Source organism: Nuphar pumila, chromosome 12, assembly GCF_984573655.1.
Source record: "Nuphar pumila chromosome 12, dmNupPumi1.hap1.1, whole genome shotgun sequence".
In the NCBI taxonomy this organism is placed as follows: domain Eukaryota; kingdom Viridiplantae; phylum Streptophyta; class Magnoliopsida; order Nymphaeales; family Nymphaeaceae; genus Nuphar; species Nuphar pumila.
This window is the reverse complement of record NC_143260.1, coordinates 55,793,927-55,815,528: the sequence shown is the minus strand read 5'-3', so window position 1 is coordinate 55,815,528 and position 21,602 is coordinate 55,793,927. Positions and strand designations below refer to the sequence as shown.

Here is a 21,602-nt window from a genome sequence, read left to right as displayed (position 1 = left end):
AATAATAAAATATAATAAAGATAAAAATAGAGGATTTTTTTAGTATATTGTTAATAAAATATAAATAACAAGATAAAATCACTATGAGCTTGTGAGAGGGGTAAATTTTTTTTAATATAATTTAAAAGACTGCATTCGCATGAACACTTTATTGAGCTGACTTAGCTTAGGATCGTCATGCGGCGACGTAAAACTCCCGCCACTGAACCTTATGTGAGTGTCGACTTGCGCAGAAAGGGAACGCATATGATATGAGAATCAAACCTTGCCCCCAATAAGAGCCAAGGCGTCACTCAACTCCGCCAACCCTCTTGAGGCGACGGGCTTCTCTTTACCGATATTGTGGGCGCTATTTTTTGTTGTCATATGCGTGACATGGGACCTTTTTCTCTCGATTTATAGGAGCCTCATGTTTGTCAGATAGCACATTCTAACGGCATGCCCTCTCTCTCTCTCTCTCACAGAACATCTGGGTTCAGGTCTCTGGTGATTGACTGCTCCAAGCGTCAAAAAGGAAAAGGAAGAACCCATTTGCATTCCGTATACGCATCGTCACCCCGACCCCTTTCCAATCGCTTTTTAACGCTTCGCTCTTTAGATTCTGCTCCGCATTCGTTCCCGGGTTTGACTTCCCTCCTTTTTATGCTTTCGTTTTCGCACCTGATTCAGGAATACCCACGTCACAAAATCCTATAAAAACGTCTCAATTTCGTTTAGAATTCTTGAATTTTCCCGCAGAGCTCGTTTCTCCTTTTTGGGTATTCGAGATTACAGCAGCTTGAGTAGCAGTTCTTGTTAATTCTTTCGGAGTTGCTTTGTTTCCCTAATATGGAAGATGCAAAGGGTATAAAGAATCCATTTTCTTTTCTTTTTGTCCTGTGCTTTTTTCTGCGTCATGATTTTTGTTTTAGTTTGCGTTCCTTTTTCTTTCCCTCTTTTGCCAGTTGTGGAGTCGAAGGACGGAACAATTTCTGTAGCCTCAGCGTTTTCTGGGTACCAAGAAGGTAATTGGATGTTGGTCATGTTCACCTTGTATGTCATTGAATCTAAACACGACTTGAATTCTTGATAATTTTAGTAACTCGTTGTGCACGAATTGTTATTTACTACCAATAACGTGACTGACAATTTGTTGGTTTGGCAGTCGTCAATATTTAGGTATGCATCCGGATTTTGGTAAAAGATGAATGTTGATATAAATTGTGATGTTGTGCTTTCTGATGTTTTGTTGATATCTACATACTTTTTATTGTCTGAGATCTTTACTTGGTTCATTCTCATGAACATGGATTCAGCTGTTCAAGATAGGGACTACGTCTTCCTGTCACAAGCTATCGAAGAAGCTTATCGTGGTGTTGATTGTGGGGATGGGGGCCCTTTTGGTGCAGTTGTGGTTCACAACAATGAAGTAGTTGTGAGCTGCCACAATATTGTTTTTAAGGATACCGATCCGACTGCGCATGCTGAGGTTACTGCTGTTAGAGAGGTGAGAGTTATATATGTGAAATTGCTTTCTAGGGCTTTTTTTTTTAAAGTTGCATCTGACCTTTTGCATAACTGGACGAGAAAGATCTGAGTGTACTTATCTCTTCTCTCGTTTCTCTCTTTACTTTTTCTGTTTTCTGTTTTTTCCTTCTACATTGGATTGTTACTTGTCATGTTTGTTGTCTACTTTGAGTAATAAGTAGTTCCTGTTGCTGCTTACAGTTTGTTCATGAAGAGATTACGGATCTCATTCTTTCATGGTTCCAAATCATTGATTTTGTTCCTTTTTTTGTGTGATACCCGTGTGTGTGTGTGTATTTTGAGATGTTATTTATATATTTTCTTCTGATGTTTGATTGATGAGTTGGTGAAGATCATTGAAAGAAATTTTATGCTATCCCCTCCATCAGGATTGTTGATTGTGAATTCACATGACTGGGGGTATCCTAATGGTTGTGTAAACCAGAGTTGCCTGTCGAAGAAGCGGAAGCGGGAAGCGAGGCACTTCTAAAATTTTAGGAAGCGGGAAGCGCAGGATGACTTAGGAGCGACTTAGGAAGTGTCTCAAAAGCGACCTAGGAAGCGTCTCGAAAGCGACCTAGGAAGAGACTTAGGAAGCAAAGAAGGAGACGACCTAGGATTCGAGTGAAAAGTGAATAAGAATCGAAAGGGAAGCAAAAATGTAATTATATATTTTTATTTTATTAAAAAATAAGATTTATGTCATCATTGACAAAATAAAACATATATCTAAGACAATAAATAATATAAGTTGCAATTATCTAACAAATGCAACATATTGTAACTTTCAAGCATTTAAAAAATAATACATAAAAAGAAGATCATAATTCACATTCTTGTTGCAACCATTTAACAAATGCATGCAAACACTAAATAATGCATTAAGAAAACTAATAAATTTGATTAAAAAGCATATATTTTTCAATGAAAGAATCAAATGACTTGATTATTGTAAATCTTGTAATCTCTGCAATATAGAAAATGAGAAATCAATAAACTTAAAGATTACATAGAGATATGGTTAAATTTTTAAGCTATAAAGTCCTACACTGTAAATTATAAGCTATAAAGTTTGAAATTGTATAGTGTAAACTTAAAATTAACATAATCCACTACTTCACTTCATCATGCAAGCTTCAAAATAAAAAGTACATATCAAACCAACAAAATATTACAAGACCATGACAAAAAAAATAACATAAAAGTTTCTAAGTTGGACTACTCCAACTACATCATCAAAAGCATAATTAAGAATTCAAGAGTTCATTTAATTGTCAACAATCAATAATCTGCCATCTTTCTCTTCCCCTCAGGTCAGCAATAAATCGAGAACTTTTGCATGATCACGTCCTGCTTGTCCTCCACAACCATGCCTTCTGCTCCTTCCTTCATTTCCTATAATGAATATGTTAAAAAATTAAAATGTTAAAAAACTTTAATTTAAAATATAAAATATACATATATAGAAGAAAGTAAAAATAAAAAATACAAGATCAACATACCTTGGCTAGGTCTCCTGCTAAAGAAACGATCAATCCGACCTTGAAGAACTGATGGTCGCTCTTGTATATCTGCACTAGTTCTACTAGCTCTGTTGGATTGATTTGTATCCTCTTCAACTTCATTTGTACCTATGCTTATTGAAGACAATAGAGCTCTTGGTTGTACATCTTTGGGTTTGGATTTGAAAATAATGCTTGATTGTTGTGCACTATCATCTAAATCTCTCCAACGCATTGTAACAAAGTATGCAGAAAGATAAAAAATGCTAAAAAGGCATTCACAATGTCCAACAATAGACAAGTACACAAAGAGTATAATAGCCAAGTCCACTATGGGACAATACACACACAAGCTTTAAGAAAAGCACAAGCTAAAATATAAAATCTCTTTATTGAGAGAGAGCGAGAGCACTAAGGCTTGAAGAAATACAAAGGGATACACCCCTATTTATACAAATGAAATGAGATAAAAAAAGGAAGCCAAAAAGGGGGCTCCCAAAGAGTCGTTCAGAGCCCCCAATGGTCACATTTGTGACCGTTGGGGGCCCCAACGACTCTATTGTGGGCCCCCTTAAGTGGCTTGAACAATTACAAATAAAATAAAATAAAAGAAGATAAATAATAAATAAAAAAAAACAATTGTTTATTAAAACAATTGTGAAAAGATTGTAATACCCCTATCGGGTATTATAGTATAATATATATATATACATTTATTTTAACACCCCCCCTCAAACTTTACGGGGAGATAACCGAAAGTTTGCCAAGGAGAAACATAAAGCGTGGAGCAGGAAGTGCTTTAGTGAAGAAATCCGCTAGCTGATATTCTGATGTGACATAAGACAGTGGGACTGTTCCACGTAGATACTCATCACCAACATAGTGGCAGTCCATTTCGATATATTTGGTCCGTTCATGGAAGGTGTGGTTGCTGACAATATAAATGACACTTTTGTTGTCACAGCAAAACTTTGAAGCTTCAGTAATGTAAACCCCCATATCTTTGAGAAGACTTCGAAGCCACACAAGTTTCATTGTAGCAGTTGCCATAGCCCAATATTTAGCTTCAGTAGAGGATAATGAGACTTTTGTTGCTTCTTACATCTCCAAGCAATTAAAAAATCTCCTAAAAAGACAAAAGCTATAGTTGAGATTCTATCATTAGGGTTACCTCCTCAATCTGCATCAGTATAAACAAGTAAATTTAATGAAGAAGAAGATATAAATAGCCCTTTAGTTATTGTATTTTTGATGTATCGAATAACCCAAAGCACAACATTCATATGCACAGTTGTAGGAGCATACTGAAATTGACTAGCAGAGTGAACAACATGTGAGAGATCCAATGAGTTGTCTGTAGGGAGTGAGATCTTCTAGAAGAACCCCATCCTCCAACCTTAATTTGGCATTTATGACTTCTAGAGTCTCCACCTTTTTATCATTTGAAATGCCAGACTTAGTACATATATCTGCAACAAGCTTCATCTATGACAGAATATATCCTCGGGGAGAATATATAACTTCAATACCAAGGAAATACCTAAGAAAGCCTAAATCAGACATGTTAGAGCTATTTTTTAGCATATTTTTAATATTAACAATACTATCTTGATCATTTCCTGTGATAATCATGTCATCAACATAAAGCAATAATATAATAATATTAGTACCTACACTTTTAATAAAGAGAACAATGTCAGTATAACAGGAAGGAAATCATAATTTAATCATGATATCACTAAATCGATCATACCAAGCCTTGGGGGCTTGCTTAAGACTATATAAAGCTTTTAAGAGTTTGAGGGTTTGACCTTGTCCAATGTTAACTCCGGGTGACGGATCCATATATACTTCTTCATTTAGATTTTCATTTAAAAATGCATTTTCATATCGAGTTGATATATAGGCTATTTTTTGGTTGATGCGACAACTATTAGGGTTCTAACACTTGTCATTCTGGCTACAGGGGCGAATGTTTCCTCGTAGTCAATTCTATATTCTTGTGAATATCCCTTAGCCACTAATCTGGCTTAATATCTTTCTAAGAATCCATCGCTTTTGGTTTTAACCTTGAATACCCATCGACATCCAATTGGTTCTTTATGTGAAGGCAGTTTGACTATTTCTCAAGTATCAGCCTTTTTCAAGGCATCTAATTCTATTTCCATGGCTTCAACCCAGTGTTGTATTGTTTTGGCTTGATGATAATGAGTAGGTTCATAATATGAATGTAATGTTATCGGACAAGCCTTATAATTAGGTGTAAGAGACTCATATGACACAAACCTATTGGGTGAAATTGATTCTCTAGACGATCTCCTAATAGGGGTTTCTTCTAAAGATTCAGAAAGTTGAGAAAATTTCTCCAAGGCACTAATGGGCCTTCCTTGGTCTCTTCGGGTATACACATTAATATTTTCATTACTGATATCACCACCACATGGTGATATTTTAATATTGGATACATCACAAGTATCCTCTATATTTTTAGGATGAGTCATAGAATCATCACATATATCATCTATAAGGTCATGTAAAAACATGTAGTCAATTTCATTTTGTTTTTCTAGGTTTTCAAATCCATTCTCATCTTTCAAAAAAGTTACATCTTTTGAAACATATAGTTTGTTATTTTTGAAATCAAAGCATCTATAACCTTTTTGATTTTCTCCATAGCCCCAAAAAACACATTAAATCGCCTTTGGGGACAACTTATCTCTCTTATGTAAGAGGGCTAAACATTTACAACCAAAGATGCAAAGGCGATTGAAGTCGGGAGGAAATTTGAAAAGTTTTTCATATGGAAAGACATTTTTTAAGTTAGAAGAAAGCATTCTATTGATTAAATATATTGAGGTCAAGACGGCTTCGGCCCAATTTTTTTTTGGAATATTTTTAGAGATAAACAATGTTCTAGTGGTTTCGATAATATGTCTATGTTTCCTTTTTGCTAGTCCATTTTTTTGTGGAGTTCTAGGGCATGATTTTTTAAGACAAATTCCATTTTTTAAAGTAGTTTTGAAATTCGGTGGATAAATATTCTCCTCGAGAATCAGATCTAAGAATGAATATATTATTTTGAAATTGATTTTGTATTTTCATATGAAACTCTTTAAAGAAGGAAAACACTTTCGATTTATGACTAAGAAAATAGATCCAAACATATCTGGTGAAGTCATCGATGAAAGTGACATAGTAAGAGTAACCACCTTTAGACATAACCGAAGATGGACCCTAAACATCCAAGTGCACCAATTCAAAAGGTCGTGTAGAAAGAAAAGTTCTAGATGGAAATGGAATATACTTCATTTTCCCAAAAATGCAATCTTTACAATTAATGTCCTTTTCCTTACAAAATTTGTTTCCAAATGGAAAAAGATACATTTTTGAATAACTTGGATGTCCAAGTCTTTTATGATAAGTTTCAATGCTTTTATCTTGGACATAAGTACAAAAAGAGTTTGTAGGAAGGTTTAGATGATCCATATAGTAGAGATCACCCTTTTTATGGCCTTGCCCAATCCGCTTCTCGGACTAAAAATCCTGCACAAAGCAACCATTAGATGAGAAAGATATTTCACATCCATGGTCGGCAATTTGGGAAACCGAAAAAAGATTCAAATTTAGCTTTGCAACAACTCTTACTTTTGGAAAAAAAAGGTTTTGAGAATTTTTAGAGTTAAGTGTTCCAATACTTGTGATTTTTAAAAAAGTCCGAGCGGCCGTAGAAACACATGAACCTTTTGAATTAGTGCATACATCGGTTAAAGCATTTTCACGAGGGGTCATATGAAATGATGCTCCGGAGTCTAAGATCCAAGAATACGTACCGGGTGATGATATAGACGCAATGGCCGCACCCGATGTGGAGGAGGTGGCTTTGAGAATTTGTTGTAGAGCCATAGATATTTGACCAAGTGTTTCTTTGAGGTCTCCACTCTTGCTTTCATCTTCTTTGTTGGTGGTAGATTCTTCAAGAGAAGCCACCTTAGGCTTGAAAATTCTATTTAGCTTTGGGCAAGCGGGTTTGATGTGATCCGGCTCATAACAATGATGGCATACAATCATCTTTCTCCCTCCACTATAGTTTCCTTGTTTTTCAAAGTGTGGTGGTTTATAGGTTTTGATATTGTTGCCGGGTTTGGATACGATAATCACTTCATCAATGTTCTTACTCATGCCAAGCCTAGTTTCCTCTTATGTGATTCGGCTATGACATCTTCTATTGGAGGAAAAATAGATCTATGGAGAAGTGATGACCTCACTTGCTCAAATTCGGGACGTAGTCCAAACAAAAATTGGAACAATCGATCTTGTTCCATTTGTTTTTGTCTTAGTTCAACTTTCTCCGTAGCAATCCATTTTGGCTCTAAAAGAGCCAACTCATCCCATAGTGGGTTTAAAGCACTATAGTAATCTTGTATACTTGAATCACCTTGTTTGGTGGTTCTAATTTTTTCTTGCAAGGTCTTTTTGGGCATAAATACCCTTCATAAAGAACCAAGCCTCATTGGCTCGACGAAATTTAGCTATATTTGCACATATCTTGAGTTCAACATTGTTCATGAACCAAGCAAGGATCTTGGTGTGATTGCTTTTCCAATCTTCAACTTTCCTTTGGTGGTCTTCAATGGCTTTGAGACGAGCATTTCCCTCAAGAGTCTTTTCTTGGTCTCCTTCAATTTTGGTGAGCTCTAATTGAGATTCCGGAATAGAACCCATTACATAGCTCCAAAGTTTCTTACCTTTGAAGTTGTTCTCTATTGCCGATGCCCACATCATGTAGTTCTTTCCATTGAGCTTGAAGGATAGGTCGATTTTGGATTTCATGATGCTACCAAAGTGTGTGAAGAATAGTGACAATGAATGTAAAGATGAATATCACGCTTTTTCTTTTATGAACCGAATGGCTCTGATACTGTGTAACGAAGTATGCAGAAAGATAAAGAATGCTAAAAAGGCATTCATAATGTCCAACAATGGAAAAGTACAACCAAGTCCACTATGGGACAATACACACAAGCTTTAAGAAAAGCACAAGCTAAAATATAAAATCTCTTTATTGAGAGAGAGAGAACACTAAGGCTTGAAGAAATACAAGGGGATACACCCCTATTTCTACAAATGAAATGAGATAAAAAAAAGGAGGCCAAAAGAGGGCTCCCAAAGAGTCGTTGGGAGCCCCCCAATGGTCACATTTGTGACCGTTGAGGGCCCCAACGACTCTATTGTGGTTCCCCTTAAGTGGCTTGAACAATTACAAATAAAAGAAAACAAACAAAATAAAAGAAGATAAAAAATAAATAGAAAAAAAATAATTGTTTATTAAAACAATTGTGAAAAGACTATAATACCCCTATCAGGTATTATAGTATAATATATATATATATATATTTGTAGATAAATATATATATATATATGTATGTATTAATACATATATTTTAACACGCATGTCTTCTAATCTCAACGTATTTTCTTTTACAATGGGAAGTTTCAGATTGATATCCCATTTTCGACTAGGTCTTTCTTTGTAGCGATTGTTGCACATTTTTATAACAAGAATATAAAATATGAATGCTAATAAATAATCAATGATAGAAAAAAAGAAAAAGAAAATACCAAAACAAAAGTTAATCAATCAATCGAAGATTGGAATGAATATACACCAAGGTATCAACAAATCTTTATTGAGCTTATTTCGTTTAACATTGTGAATATAACTATAGGTGCTCTACACTCTTTCTGCATGAGCTAATAGGTTGAGATAAAACCTTAATGGCTAATGCTCTCAACTCAGGTGTATCACCACCATAAAAATGCCACCAATTAAGGACCATCATTATAGGATTCAATGCATTTATTCTTACTGCATTTCGGCTAAATCTTCCACTTCTTGATGCAAAAGCCACAAGTTGTGACCTATAAAGTGTAAAGAGCTCTTCATTTCCAGCAGATATGACTTCAAACTAGAGCATTGCACCATCTAAGATATCATTATCCTTTTTTGTAGAAAAAAATGTTTAACAACTATAACAAGAAAATGCAAATGAAATAATAAAATAATTAAATCATTAAACTTTAAAATTTAAACTTTAAACTTTATTAAATAAATAGAATAAAATTTTTACAAGGAGAAACTCGTTTGACCCCTCCTGCTGCTCGGATCTTGAGATACTCTGACTCGTAATATTTTGGAGTAAGCATGTGGGCTAGACTATAGAGAGGCACATTCATTCTATCCCATCTATTTGAGACAATCTTATGAATCTTTTCATACAAATCTGGTTGTCTTTTTAGATTGTCTTTGATTTCCTCCAACATGTTGTCCATGCCTTCATACACTTCACCAATTATAGGGCCTTCCTGATCACAAAATTTAATCATCTTATATATGGGTTTTGTAATCAATAATGCTAAACAAACAAAATCCCAATATTCTTCATAAAGAACAATTATTTTTGTTGTAAAAACCCTTTTTTTTTATAATTTCATCAGTGCATGATTGCTTCCACTTGCTTCCTCACATCAAGTAAGCGCTTCAAAGTAGTATAATGTGAAACAAACCTTGTTTTTGTAATCTTTATTAGCTCTAATCTTTCGTTGCTTCTAAAGATTGTTAGTGCTTATGAATGATTTGTGATATACTTCACAATTTCTTTACTCTGTAAATATGTTTCTCTCAACCAATGAAACTCATGTGCCAAATCCTTGAAGATCAAATTAAGTGTGTGCATAACACAAGGTGACCAAAAAATATACTTATACGTTTGTTTTAATTCTTCACCTGCTAACTTGCAATTTGCTGCATTGTCTGTAATCACTTGCATTACATTAGAAGGCCCCACAAGTTTAAATCCCGTCTTCAAAAACTCGGTAATATTTGCAGTTGATTGTTGCACATTAGAAAAATCGTATGCATATAAGAACATCGAGCCAAAACAATTTGATGCAAGTATATTTATCAAGTGTTTGTTCTTGATATTTGTCCAACCGTCCGAGACAATGGAAACTCCAAACTCCTCAAACTTTTGTCGAAATTCATTTAACTCCCTGTAAATATATTTTTTCTCACTGTCAAGCAACGTTGTTCACACTTTTTCGTATGATGGGGGTTTATATCCAGGCACTTTACTAACTGCAGATATCATCTCTTCCTAATACGGTAATCGAAGCACATTGAAAGGTATGCCATTTGCACACAAAAATCTGATAATTTTATGATCTATATCATTTATTTATACATTTTTAAAGGTATCACGAATATCAACTGTGTTTCGGCTTCCACTAGAAGATGTAGTTATACTAATAGGCTTCAGTTTATCAATTTTTGATTTCCTCAACTCAAATGCACTTAATGAAACCTCTACTCGTTGAACTTGCCTCTTAATTTTTCTTGCCAATTCTGCATTTTTTGAAACTACAGGACAAAAGACAATCCCAACACTTTGTCCCTTTGGAGCTCCCATGAGATGTGCAAAAACTCAAGTATATGACCCATGATAAATATTTTTGCAGTGCCTGCACATAAAAACCCGAGTTCCACCTTGCTTTCCTTGCCCATTCTTATTTTGTTTCAATACATGGCGCCATAACATTGTTGTTTTATGCATGCTAGGTGGTTCATCATCTTGGTCATTTTCAGAATAGTAGTTATCCAAGTCATATTCTATGTCACACGGACTCGGCTAGGGAGGCGCCAGACCCAAGTCGACACGCCCCAACACGGGTGCGAACATGGGTGCGGCTTCAGACATGGCCCAGACTTGGTCAACGTCGAGTCAGACTCGGTCAACGAGTCGAGGCCGAGTCCGTTCTTGTTTTGGACTCGGTCAATGTTGAGTGAGTCCAAAAATGTCCATTTGTAGGGTGAAAAAACAAAAAAAAATGTTTTTTTTTTCTATTTTTTATTTAAAAAAATATATAAAAAAGGTTGTGTCACAGTGCATAGTGATAGTGCTGTGTCTTTGCACTTATATATATATATATATATATATATATATATATATATATATATATATATATATATATATATATATATATATATATATAGCAGAGTCCCCGTGTCCAAAATTTTTAAAATCGCGCCGCACCCATGTCGCACCTGCACCCGCAGTCATGTGACATAGGTCATATTCCTCTTTATCTTCCTCATCAAAACAATTTCCTTTTCTGTCCTCAAACTCATATGGACAATCAGAAGACCCCTTGCCTTTTTTTGCATTGTCATTCCCAACATCACTAGACGATTCATGCTCTTTAACTCAAATGCACTTGATGAAACCTCCACTCGTCGAACTTGACTCTTAATTTTTCTTGCCAATTCTGCATTTTTTGCAACTACAGGACAAAAGGCAATCTCAACACTTTGTCCCTTTAAAGCTTCCATGAGATGTGCAAAAACTCGAGTATATGACCCATGATAAATATTTTTGCAGTGCCAGCACATAAAAACCTGAGTTCCACCTTGTTTTCCTTGCCCACTCTTCTTTTGTTTCAATACATGGCGTCATAACATTGTTGTTTTATACATGCTAGGTGGTTCATCATCTTGGTCATCTTCAGAATAGTAGTCATCTAAGTCATATTCTTCTTTATCTTCCTCGTCAAAACAATTTTCTTTTCTATCCTCAAACTGATATGGACAATCAGAAGACCCTTTGCCCTTTTTTGCATTGTCATTCCCAACACCACTAGACGATTCATGCTCTAAGTCCAAATTGTACAAAGAATCATCATCACCATCATAATTGTCGTGATCATAGCTTGTGATGGTCATTATTGAAGCAAAGAAGAGGCAAATATACCTGCATCATAAAAGTATAGGAATCAGCCTACAACACTTTAAAATTTTAAATAAGCATCATTCATAGAGGTGAAAGATCTATCTATAATAGATTATGATGAAGCAAACAAAATTAAAAAAAGAAAAAAGAGAAAAAGAGAAAAAGAGAAAAAGAGAAAAAGAGAAAAAGAAAGGAAGTTCTTTCAAAAGTTTGCATTTATGAAAAATTGTTAAACAAAGACAACATCACAATGAAGAAAGACAAAATTCAGATTGTCACTGAATGGGAATTGGGTGAGGTAAATGTAATATGAGACAGAAATATGCATCTCAAGTCTCAACAGATTAAGACCATTAAAACATATATGGTTGTCTTTATACTGAGACAAGTTCACAAGGACAAATGGATGACAATAAAGAAGAATGTAGATAACAAAAGAGCTCAATTATGCAGCACATCAAGTATCAGTTCTTACTACCCATGGACAAGTTACCTTCAGCCTAATACTTGTAGTAATTAGTTTGAAGTCATTCATCTAAATATGAAAAACTTTGACTAGCAAAGTTGTTGGAGCAAATGCATTACTTCTTCATAGAAATTAACAATATGAATAATTAATTACTCTTTCTGAAGTCTCCATGAAACAATTGGCTACCAATCTAAAGATTCTAAACACACAAAGTGAAAACTCAGATGGCTCAACAAATACATTTTTGCTAATCTAGAATCTAGACACACTAAAAAATCAATTTATGTCATGCTGCAATCATCTATAAAGTCTGACAAAATAATGCAAACATATATAAAACCAGATGCATTCCAAAAAAAAAGAGATTACAACCTCAAAATTGTTAGAGGAAAAGGGCAAAGCAATCAATTGTGAACAATTTCAAACTTTGGGAACCCATGCCGAAAAAAAAATATGTAGTTCGGTTCTCAAGAACCAATAGGTGAAGGTGAACTGAGCTATGCAGAGTCGCAGACTCGTGCTCAGGCTCAAATACTTCAGCATGAACAGGTCAGCACAGGTATGCCTCACGGATGATCAAGAAGCAAATGCTTAACTAGGCAATGACATGTCAAGTTATTAGTACAAAATACAAATGACAAAAGGTGAAACCTCGCATGAACTGAGCAAATAAGCATCCGAATGGGCTTCCGCAGGTTCACCTATGGAAACCTGTTACGACTTCTCCTTTCTCTAAATGATAAGGTTCAGTGAACTTTCTGCGACGTCATAGGTGGCGATCCGACACCGAACCATTCAATCGGTAGGAGCGACTGATGGTGAGTAAGGATTGAAATGTACCTGAATATAGTCATTGCCGGTCGGTAGAGGTCGCCAGACATCAGAAATGTCGCTGAAAATGTCGTCAGAAAGGTCGTCGGAGAAGGTCGCCAAATCGGCTGAGCGAGAGAGGGAGGAAGAGAGGTGAAAAAAAAACCTAAGCCTCTTTCGAGTTTTATTTTTCACGACTTTTTAAAATTTCCCATTTTACCCTTAATGAAAAAATTATTTCTTAAAAAAAAGGGTAAAATGGTAAAACGCTTATGCATACCCCATTAATGGGGTATGCGTACCCCATTAAAGGGGGACGTGCTTCCTGTCATAAGCGTGCACTCCCCGTGCGTTTTGGAAGCACCGCGTTCTGCGCTTCCAAAGTGCATATCGGGGAAGCGCACTTCCCCTATAGTATAGGCGCTTCCGGTAACTTTGGTGTAAACTGTCAGTGCATATTTGAGATTGGGTGAATCTATCTTAATTGTGTGGTTTATTTTTTGTGTTTCTCTTCTTGGAATTGATGCATCTTTGTTATGAATTTTGCATAAAACCATTTTTTGTATGTCTTCATAAATTTTTTGCTTAGTTGATTACACTTCCCCTTGAGCTCCCCTCCAAACTCCTTCCCCGAAAGAAAAAGAACGATTATTCATAATGATTATTGCAAAATGTGTATGGTTGTCATTTCCATAGCTAGTATATTTTTTTCACTATGTTCATGTTAGTATGAATAGATATTGATTTCTTTGCTTTAATGGTAAATTGATCTTCTGCCATTTGGCATGAATTCATTTTCTTCTTGCTGAATAAGATTTTGATAGATTAGTGTAGCCACTTGGTTGGCAATTATTGTAGTTCCTTTTATTAGTCCTTGGCTGTATCATTTATGAATAAACTTGGCCATTGGAAATTTATGGACACTGTGCAACTTTTATTATTAATGATCCAAGGAAGTATTTGAACAATATCTGTTTCTGCCATCGATAAAGATTGTCCCTGTATCACAATCAAATCATAAAGAAATTGAATACATTATATATTTCTCTTGTTCTCATGTTAGCCTTGTCCTATTTGTTTATTTGAAATGAATTTACTCTTGTAAAAGAGTTATTAAGCTTGTGAAGTAGTTAATTTAATCAAAGGTCAGCTACATGATGTTCTTGTGACTTAGGAAAAACTTCATATATTCTATAACAGAACGAACAGAATCTGCTCAGAACTAACAGCTTAATTTGACATCTAGATGGGTTCCTAGATATTATAAGTTTATAACAGTAAGGGAATTTAAAAATAAGGTCAAGCCTTTGTAATTGGTTGATGAGCTGAACTATCAGACCTGACATTGATCATATGAAAATCAGACTTTTCTCTTTTAACTGTTTAGGTAACATGAGAATGCAATCAGAACACAGATTTGATGGTCAAATCATGACATTTATACTTGTACTTTTTATTTTTACTCATTAACAAGTGTTAGGTTTTAAATATGAGATCCCTCATATTTCAGCTCAAGTGGCCAAACTTCAACCGTCGCATTGTTTGAGATTATATTCTAAAATCCAAGTGGAAAGGCTAACTTTTGTCTTGTGTACGTCATACTGTACATACTTCTTTAAATCATGTTTTGCTACCTCTTCTTTGACCATTCACTTAATTGTTATCTTTATGTCTGAATCTTAGGGTCAGCGTAGGAAGTAGGGACCAGGGAGAAAAAAAAACCTGAGGCTAAACATAGAATCTCACTTCCCATTTAGTGGAAGCTCGCTTCCCCCCAAATGGGAAGCGTGCTTCCCAAATTTAAAGGCTGTTTCCCCTTTCTAGGGGTGTCAACGGGTCGGTTTTGGTTCGAACCCAAGTGGAACCAGCCTTGGCTCCGATTTTCACAAACTATACCCGGGTTCATGTATTAATCGGACCTTTGGTTCCAGACCTGGGTCTTAATCGGGTCTTCTTATTTATCACCATATCCGGACCCTATAGGTTCTGGTTCGGGTCGGGTCCGGGTAAGCCTGACCGGTTGACGCCCCTACCCCTGACATTTTGGAAGCGCGACGTTTCGCGCTTCCGAAGCGTGTCTCAGGGAAGCACACTTCCCCACTCCTTGTAGCGCTTCCGGAAACCCTGAGCCAGACCAGCTCAGGATTTGCCCTCAAGTCTTAGGCTAAACAATGCATATTTTGCAGCTGTAAGCTTGGTGATATGAATTTGATCATTAGCTGTAATTAAAACTAAACTTTCAATTTAGTTGCTTTAATTGGATTGCAGGATGCATTTTCCTGCCTCAGTTTATCCTTGGTTATGTATGTATCATGAAATGCTGTGCAACGAAAATGTTATTTGGTTTAAAAATTTGATGATTGGAATTCCCCATCAATTGTGTGATATCTTCGCAATTCATCATAATTTTCACCTTTTCTGTGGTTTGATTTTACTGTGGGGATTGCAGTGCTTGTTCTTTTGGCTATGCATATCTCTGTGGGATTTATGTCAACTTACATCAATATGTTTGTATGAATGTTAAAGTTCAGCTTCCCAAGTGCCTAAACCCTCTCAAATATTCTTGCAGAACCTTCTATCTAAGAGTTGTCAGGCTCCTACTGTTTGTCCTTGAAAATTTGTTTACAATAAAGTAATCTGTATATGTAGAGGGGGGGGGGGGGCAACTGAGATAGCTGGATGGTTAGGTCGCACAACTGAATCTCGTAGGGGTTGTCCCCTAGCTTATAACTGTCAATATATATATCTATATCTATATCTATATATATTATTGATCTCTTGCATTTTACCTTACAATAGTATTCTTTTTGTTCCTATGTTCGCTATCCAGCTATCATATTGCTTTACTCCTAGCATGAGGCTGGCACTGTGTACTGCCTACATCTATGATAACTGTCTTTGGTGATTGCTAGGCTTGCTTCTTCTTCTTTCCTTCTCTGTTATGGTATCTGTAAGAGAGAATTTCTGGTCTTTTTCTTTTTTTGGTTGACTTCTCCATATGCATGCTCCTTTTGCCTACAAAGCTACCATTTTGTTTTCATAAAGTTATTAGCTGTTAAAGTATCCATTGTTTCATCTAGTATCTTGAAGAAAGTGTCATTCTTCAACATTCTCTCTCCGATAGTGGATTTCATTGTTGTCTGTAGTAAAATGTTTTATTCAAAAAAGATACTGTAATTGCTATGAGTTTTTATAATTTATTTTTGGCTGTCTTTTATTGCATTCATATTAGCATTGTTTGCATTGGAGATTACTGGGATGAGCGACATATATTTGACATTTCTGCTAAAGTACCTGTCACAGGGACATGCTATATAGGGTCCCATGCCTAGGCAACACATGACACGCTCTTACACATCCAACATTATTTTAATATTGTTTTTAGTAATACTTTTAATGACATACAATTTTGGTATTTTAATATGAAAAAGATACTCTTATCAATTTAAAAAAATCTGTCCCCGTTTCCTAGTTTAAAAAAAAAAATCATATTTGTGTCTCATATCGGAATCGATCCCACATGTCTGTGTCCATGTGACCTAACAAAGTACTGTTGGCAATTATACTTGTCACTGATTTTTCATTTCCTACCTCAATTCTGTTCATCTTTCTAATCATCTACCTTATATATCATATGCATAATTCTCCATGCAGGCATGTAAGAAGCTAGGGAAAATTGAGCTGTCAGACTGTGAAATTTATGCATCCTGTGAGCCATGCCCAATGTGCTTCGGGGCAATTCATCTCTCACGCCTTAAGGTATGGCAAACCATTCAAAAAACTGTGTTCAGATTGCTTTCCCAGCATCTTAATCAATGTTCATAGAGATGTAAATGGTCCAGATTTCTTTATTATGTGACATCACCAAATCCCACATAATCAGATATGTGGAATTGGATTTTGATTCATATTAGACACGCATAGGCAGAGCCTGTACCAGATCTGATTAGCTACAACCTTTATTTTACATTTACTCATGTTTGGATATTAATTGGTTTCAGATTTTTTCTGGTTTCATATATGAATGCCCCAAATATGATCATATAGTTTAATTAATCATGTAGAAATGGAGTTTAACAAGCCCAGGTAAACATTGGTGAGTTGGATATCCGAGCAAAAACCAATCTGTTGTAATCCCAGCATCACTAAATGTTGGCACATGTTGGTATTGGATAGGATGTGGCCACTTATGTGGTCGTTCAATCTCTAGCGAATTCCCTTTTGCTGAACTTTTGTATTCGGAGATTTTTTTTTATTTGCTCTCTTGCATATTATAACTTGGATTTTTGGTCATGCATATATAGAGATTGGTATATGGAGCCAAAGCAGAAGCAGCAATAGCCATTGGATTTGATGATTTCATAGCTGATGCTTTAAGGGGCACAGGATATTACCAGAAAGCTCATTTAGAGATCAAAAGGGCTGATGGGAATGGTGCCATAATTGCTGAACAAGTCTTTGAGAAAACCAAGAAGAAATTCCAAATGTATTAATGATGATCTGCACCCTCCTTTATTAATGACTTTTCATGAAAATGTTGAATAATGTATCACTTGATAATATTTGCCTGATCCCCTAAAGTGTTCCATGTGCTTAGTCTCTTGTTCTCAACTTCTCATTAATCTGCCACTTAACTCATGTATTTATTTGAATTACAGCAAATTCCTTTCAATCCAAAGATCATAGGTAGTATCCCAGTATGATCTCTCTCTCTCTCTATGTGTGTGTGTGTCCATGCAATTTTAATGGGCTCTCTATGTCGAGACGGAATCATGGCAGTGGCAATCTTGGGGACAACCCCACATACGTGCACACACGCACAGGTGCATAATTCATTATTGAAGAAACAAGCGCTGGTGGTCACTTCCAAAACAAATACATTCTCATTGCTGATCGCAGCAGTATGTGTACTTAAATTTCAGAAGACTTAACAATGGCAAGGTAATTAGTGTGGCGCATATTTTTCATGCATAAGTTGGGATTGGATGTGATGTCCATATGGTTGAGAGTTGCAGCATCTCAACGGATGGAACTCTGGTTGCCATGGCTGTGTTACATAGAGAAATTACAAAAAAAAATGAGATAGTACGATGACCAATAATGTTTCTTAATTGAAATAATTCTTGATCTTGGTGTGGGGCTACCGACAAATAGTATATGAGCATAGATAAAATACCAACAACGTATGAATAAAAGAAAGTCATTAGCGGTTCTTATTAAAATTAGAAGGTACCTCAACTTGTTATGAGCTGGGATGACCGAAATTATGGGTTGTAAATCATATGATTCTTGATCTCCAAACATAGGTAGTCATGGTCCCTCTTTTTTATTTGGTTTTCTGTTTTTTTCTTAATTTCATGTTTTCTAGATGTCATGATCATGGCTAACTATAAACAACCATAGGAACAGTGTTATTACGCAATTGCTTGGTGAAATGGTGCTCCTCCAATTCTAAAAACCTCCTCATAGCTAATGAGTTAAATGATGTTCAATTAGCATGAAGCTTATATGGGTTTATACCCACTTACTACTTCCATATCTTTCATGTCTATCTATTTATTTAGTAATTATTAAATAAACATGAGTTGATCCAATATTGAGGCTTCCCGACTACACAAAGACGTTTGAGGTCCATACAGACACTTCAAATTTTCCATCGCTTTTGATAGCGGCAAACTAAATGATGAGCAATATCAAGAAATGACTGCAGTCATGCATTGCTTGTAGGTTTGGCATCACTACCTTCTGGGATCTCAGTTCGTCGTCAAGACGAACAATAGCCACTAGCTACTTTCAAATGCAGAAGAAGCCTAGTCCTAAGCAGGTTAGATGGCAACAATTCCTATCAAAATTTGACATGGTCTTGGAGTATAAGCCTGGAAAGACCAATGTCGTAGCCGATGCACTAAATAGAAAGGTTGAGTTGACGGCCTTACAAGAGGAGGAAGCTTCATCTGCTAAACCTCAAAGCGACCTCCTCGACCACATTCAGGAAGGCATCCAGTCTGATTCATCAGCTCAACACCTGATAACCCTAGTTCAAAAAGGAAAACCAGGAGATTATGGATTCAATACGACCTCCTAGTGACTAAGGGCGATTATGTTTTCGTACTGCGATGGGGTTCATTGTAGAGATTGGTGATAAAAGAGTATCATGATACCCAATACTTAGGGCGCCCATGGCAACATCAGACGCTTGCCTTAGTAGAATAGGCCTATTATTGGCCTTTCATGTAGAAAGATATTGAAGGTTACGTTAGTACCTGCCTGATTTGCCAATAGGATAAGCCGAGTAATTAGCAGCCCGTAGGACTACTCGAACCTCTTCCTATTCCAAGTCGTTCATAGGAGAGCATCTTTATGGACTTCATTTTGGGACTACCGAAGGTGAACAACTACAATTTGATATTTGTGGTGGTCGATCAGTTTTTGAAGTATGCCATCTTCATGCCAATGCTGCCCATAGGTACAGTCGAGCGAGTCACGGGATTGTTCGTGAAGCATGTTGTGACCAACTGGGGGATTCCAGAGAACATCATTAACGACCACGATCCACGCTTTACAGAAAAGTTATGACATAAAGTGTTTCAATTGCTACTTTTCAACGTGCTTTCATCCCCAAACGAATGGCCAGATTGAGAGAACCAATCATCTCCTTGAAGAATATCTGCAACACTTTGTAAGCTCAAATAAAAAAGACTAGGTAAACCATATAGACATAGCTCAGTTCTCCCACAACCTACAAAAGTGTGAATCAACTGACCATAGTCCCTTTGAGTTGGCAACAGGGAGACAACCCCAGACGCTGTACACCATCACAGTGAACTATAAGGGCAAGGCACCACTTGCCTACCATTTTGCTCAAGATTGGCAGGATCAAACATAGTTGGCCAAGGTGTTCTTGCACAAAGCTTGCAAGAGAATAAAGAAGTGGGCAGATCAAAAGTGCCAATAAAAGTTTCAAACTTACGAGATAAACCATTAAGAGTATGATGAAATCTTCATCTAAGATAACTTTATTTATAATACTAAGAAAATAAGCAAGAAATTTAACATGATTTAAGTACTCTGTCGTAGACATATCTCCTTTTCAAACATTTTTGAGATCTTTCTTCAACTGCATAATTCTAAGACTGGATTGAGAAGCATAAGCTTTTTCCAGAGCAACCCAAGCTTCTCTATCATTAAGAATCCTGATAATTTAACTGAGCACAACTTCAGTCATAGTTGCGTTAATCTAGCTTAGGGTTAACTGATTAGATTCCAAACTGCATATTCAAGATTTACAGAACATACTTTACCCTTTTTAGCCACACTTAAATATTTATTTGGAGCATAATAAGATCTATAAACATATTTAATAAATTCTTGACTATATACCATAGATTTTATTTGAGACCTCCATAATAAATAGTTTTTACTTTTAAGTTTTATAGAAACAAGACTAGAAAAGGCATTCCATTGGATTGCTGAATTGGGAACCAGGGAAGCAGATGTGAACGCAAATGCAAGAAACAAGCTCATATTTGTAGTTTCAAAACTGAACCCCAAAAGTAGAATGATTTATCCAAGATGGTGACCTGATTTGTACATGAGAGCAACACAATAAGCTAGACATCCTCTGCCATGGTAATACTTGACTTAACATAAGAATATGTAAGAATCATAATCACTCACATACACATAAGTGGGAACAAGATTTTAACGTGGTTCGACAAGGGCATGCCTACATCCATGAATAACTCTCTTTCTCTCAATGATTTTCCAAAGAGAGAGGAGGCTTCTTTATATGAGAGGGTGTTGCGTGCTCTCCCCTAAAGACACAGGTTTTGCTATAGTGCATGTTTGGGGGTCCGAATGAGTGCCACATATATAAGCATATGGGGCTCGTATCCCCGTGTGTGTCAACATCACTTAGTGTCAGAGTCCGATACGGTTGCAAAGACTTAAGTACCCTTTCCTGCCATTCTCGCCATGAAACGATGGTTCGAGAAAAGGATAAAAATGTCCTCCATCCAGAAAAGGGAGGATGATCTTAACTCTTCAAAAAGTCCAAACGTTCCATTTTTGCCCTAAACAGTAAACTCCTATGCTGCCAGCAGATCACCCTTTGATGATGCACCATCTACTGTAACAAGAGCTCCCTTTGACAATAAACCCTTTACCGTCGTCTGCTGCTGCCGGAGCACCCTTTGCCGTCGTCTCGAGTCCAGGTTCTTGCCTTGGTTTTTAGCTTATGTTACAACACATTGCTGCCTTCTCGTTCCTACCTTGTGTTACAAAACATTCTTGGGTTCGTTCTTGCCTCGTGAAGATAACTATAAATCGATCGACTCGTTCGATCATTGGTGGGCATCATAGGGGCATTTGTCGGCCATCTCTTTTTACAGTCTTTTCTTCTTCTTCTTCATTTTCATTAGGCAGTATGAAAAAAAAATGACACACAAACATTTCAACAAGTGCCATTAAGGCGTCGTGAGTACCTTTCCATGTCACTATGCTATTATTGAAGAATATATGTCATCGTGAGTG

At 36.2% G+C, this 21,602-nt stretch overlaps 1 protein-coding gene across 2 annotated transcripts; it reads left to right on the top strand.

Annotated features, from left to right (window-relative positions):
* Positions 1–442: 442 nt before the first annotated feature.
* On the top strand, positions 443–17,663 carry LOC149820917 (guanosine deaminase). Of its 2 annotated transcripts, XM_089982641.1 has the most exons (5): positions 451–844; positions 945–1,004; positions 1,296–1,486; positions 16,725–16,829; positions 17,375–17,663. In XM_089982641.1, exons 1-5 carry the CDS (start codon positions 829–831, stop codon positions 17,561–17,563), a joined length of 561 nt encoding a protein of 186 aa, XP_089838767.1. In that variant the 5' UTR covers positions 451–828; the 3' UTR covers positions 17,564–17,663. The 2 variants fall into 2 exon arrangements, with proteins under 2 accessions (XP_089838768.1, XP_089838767.1); XM_089982642.1 differs by lacking the exon at positions 16,725–16,829 and having other exon boundaries at positions 443–844.
* The last annotated feature ends 3,939 nt before the right edge of the window (positions 17,664–21,602 follow it).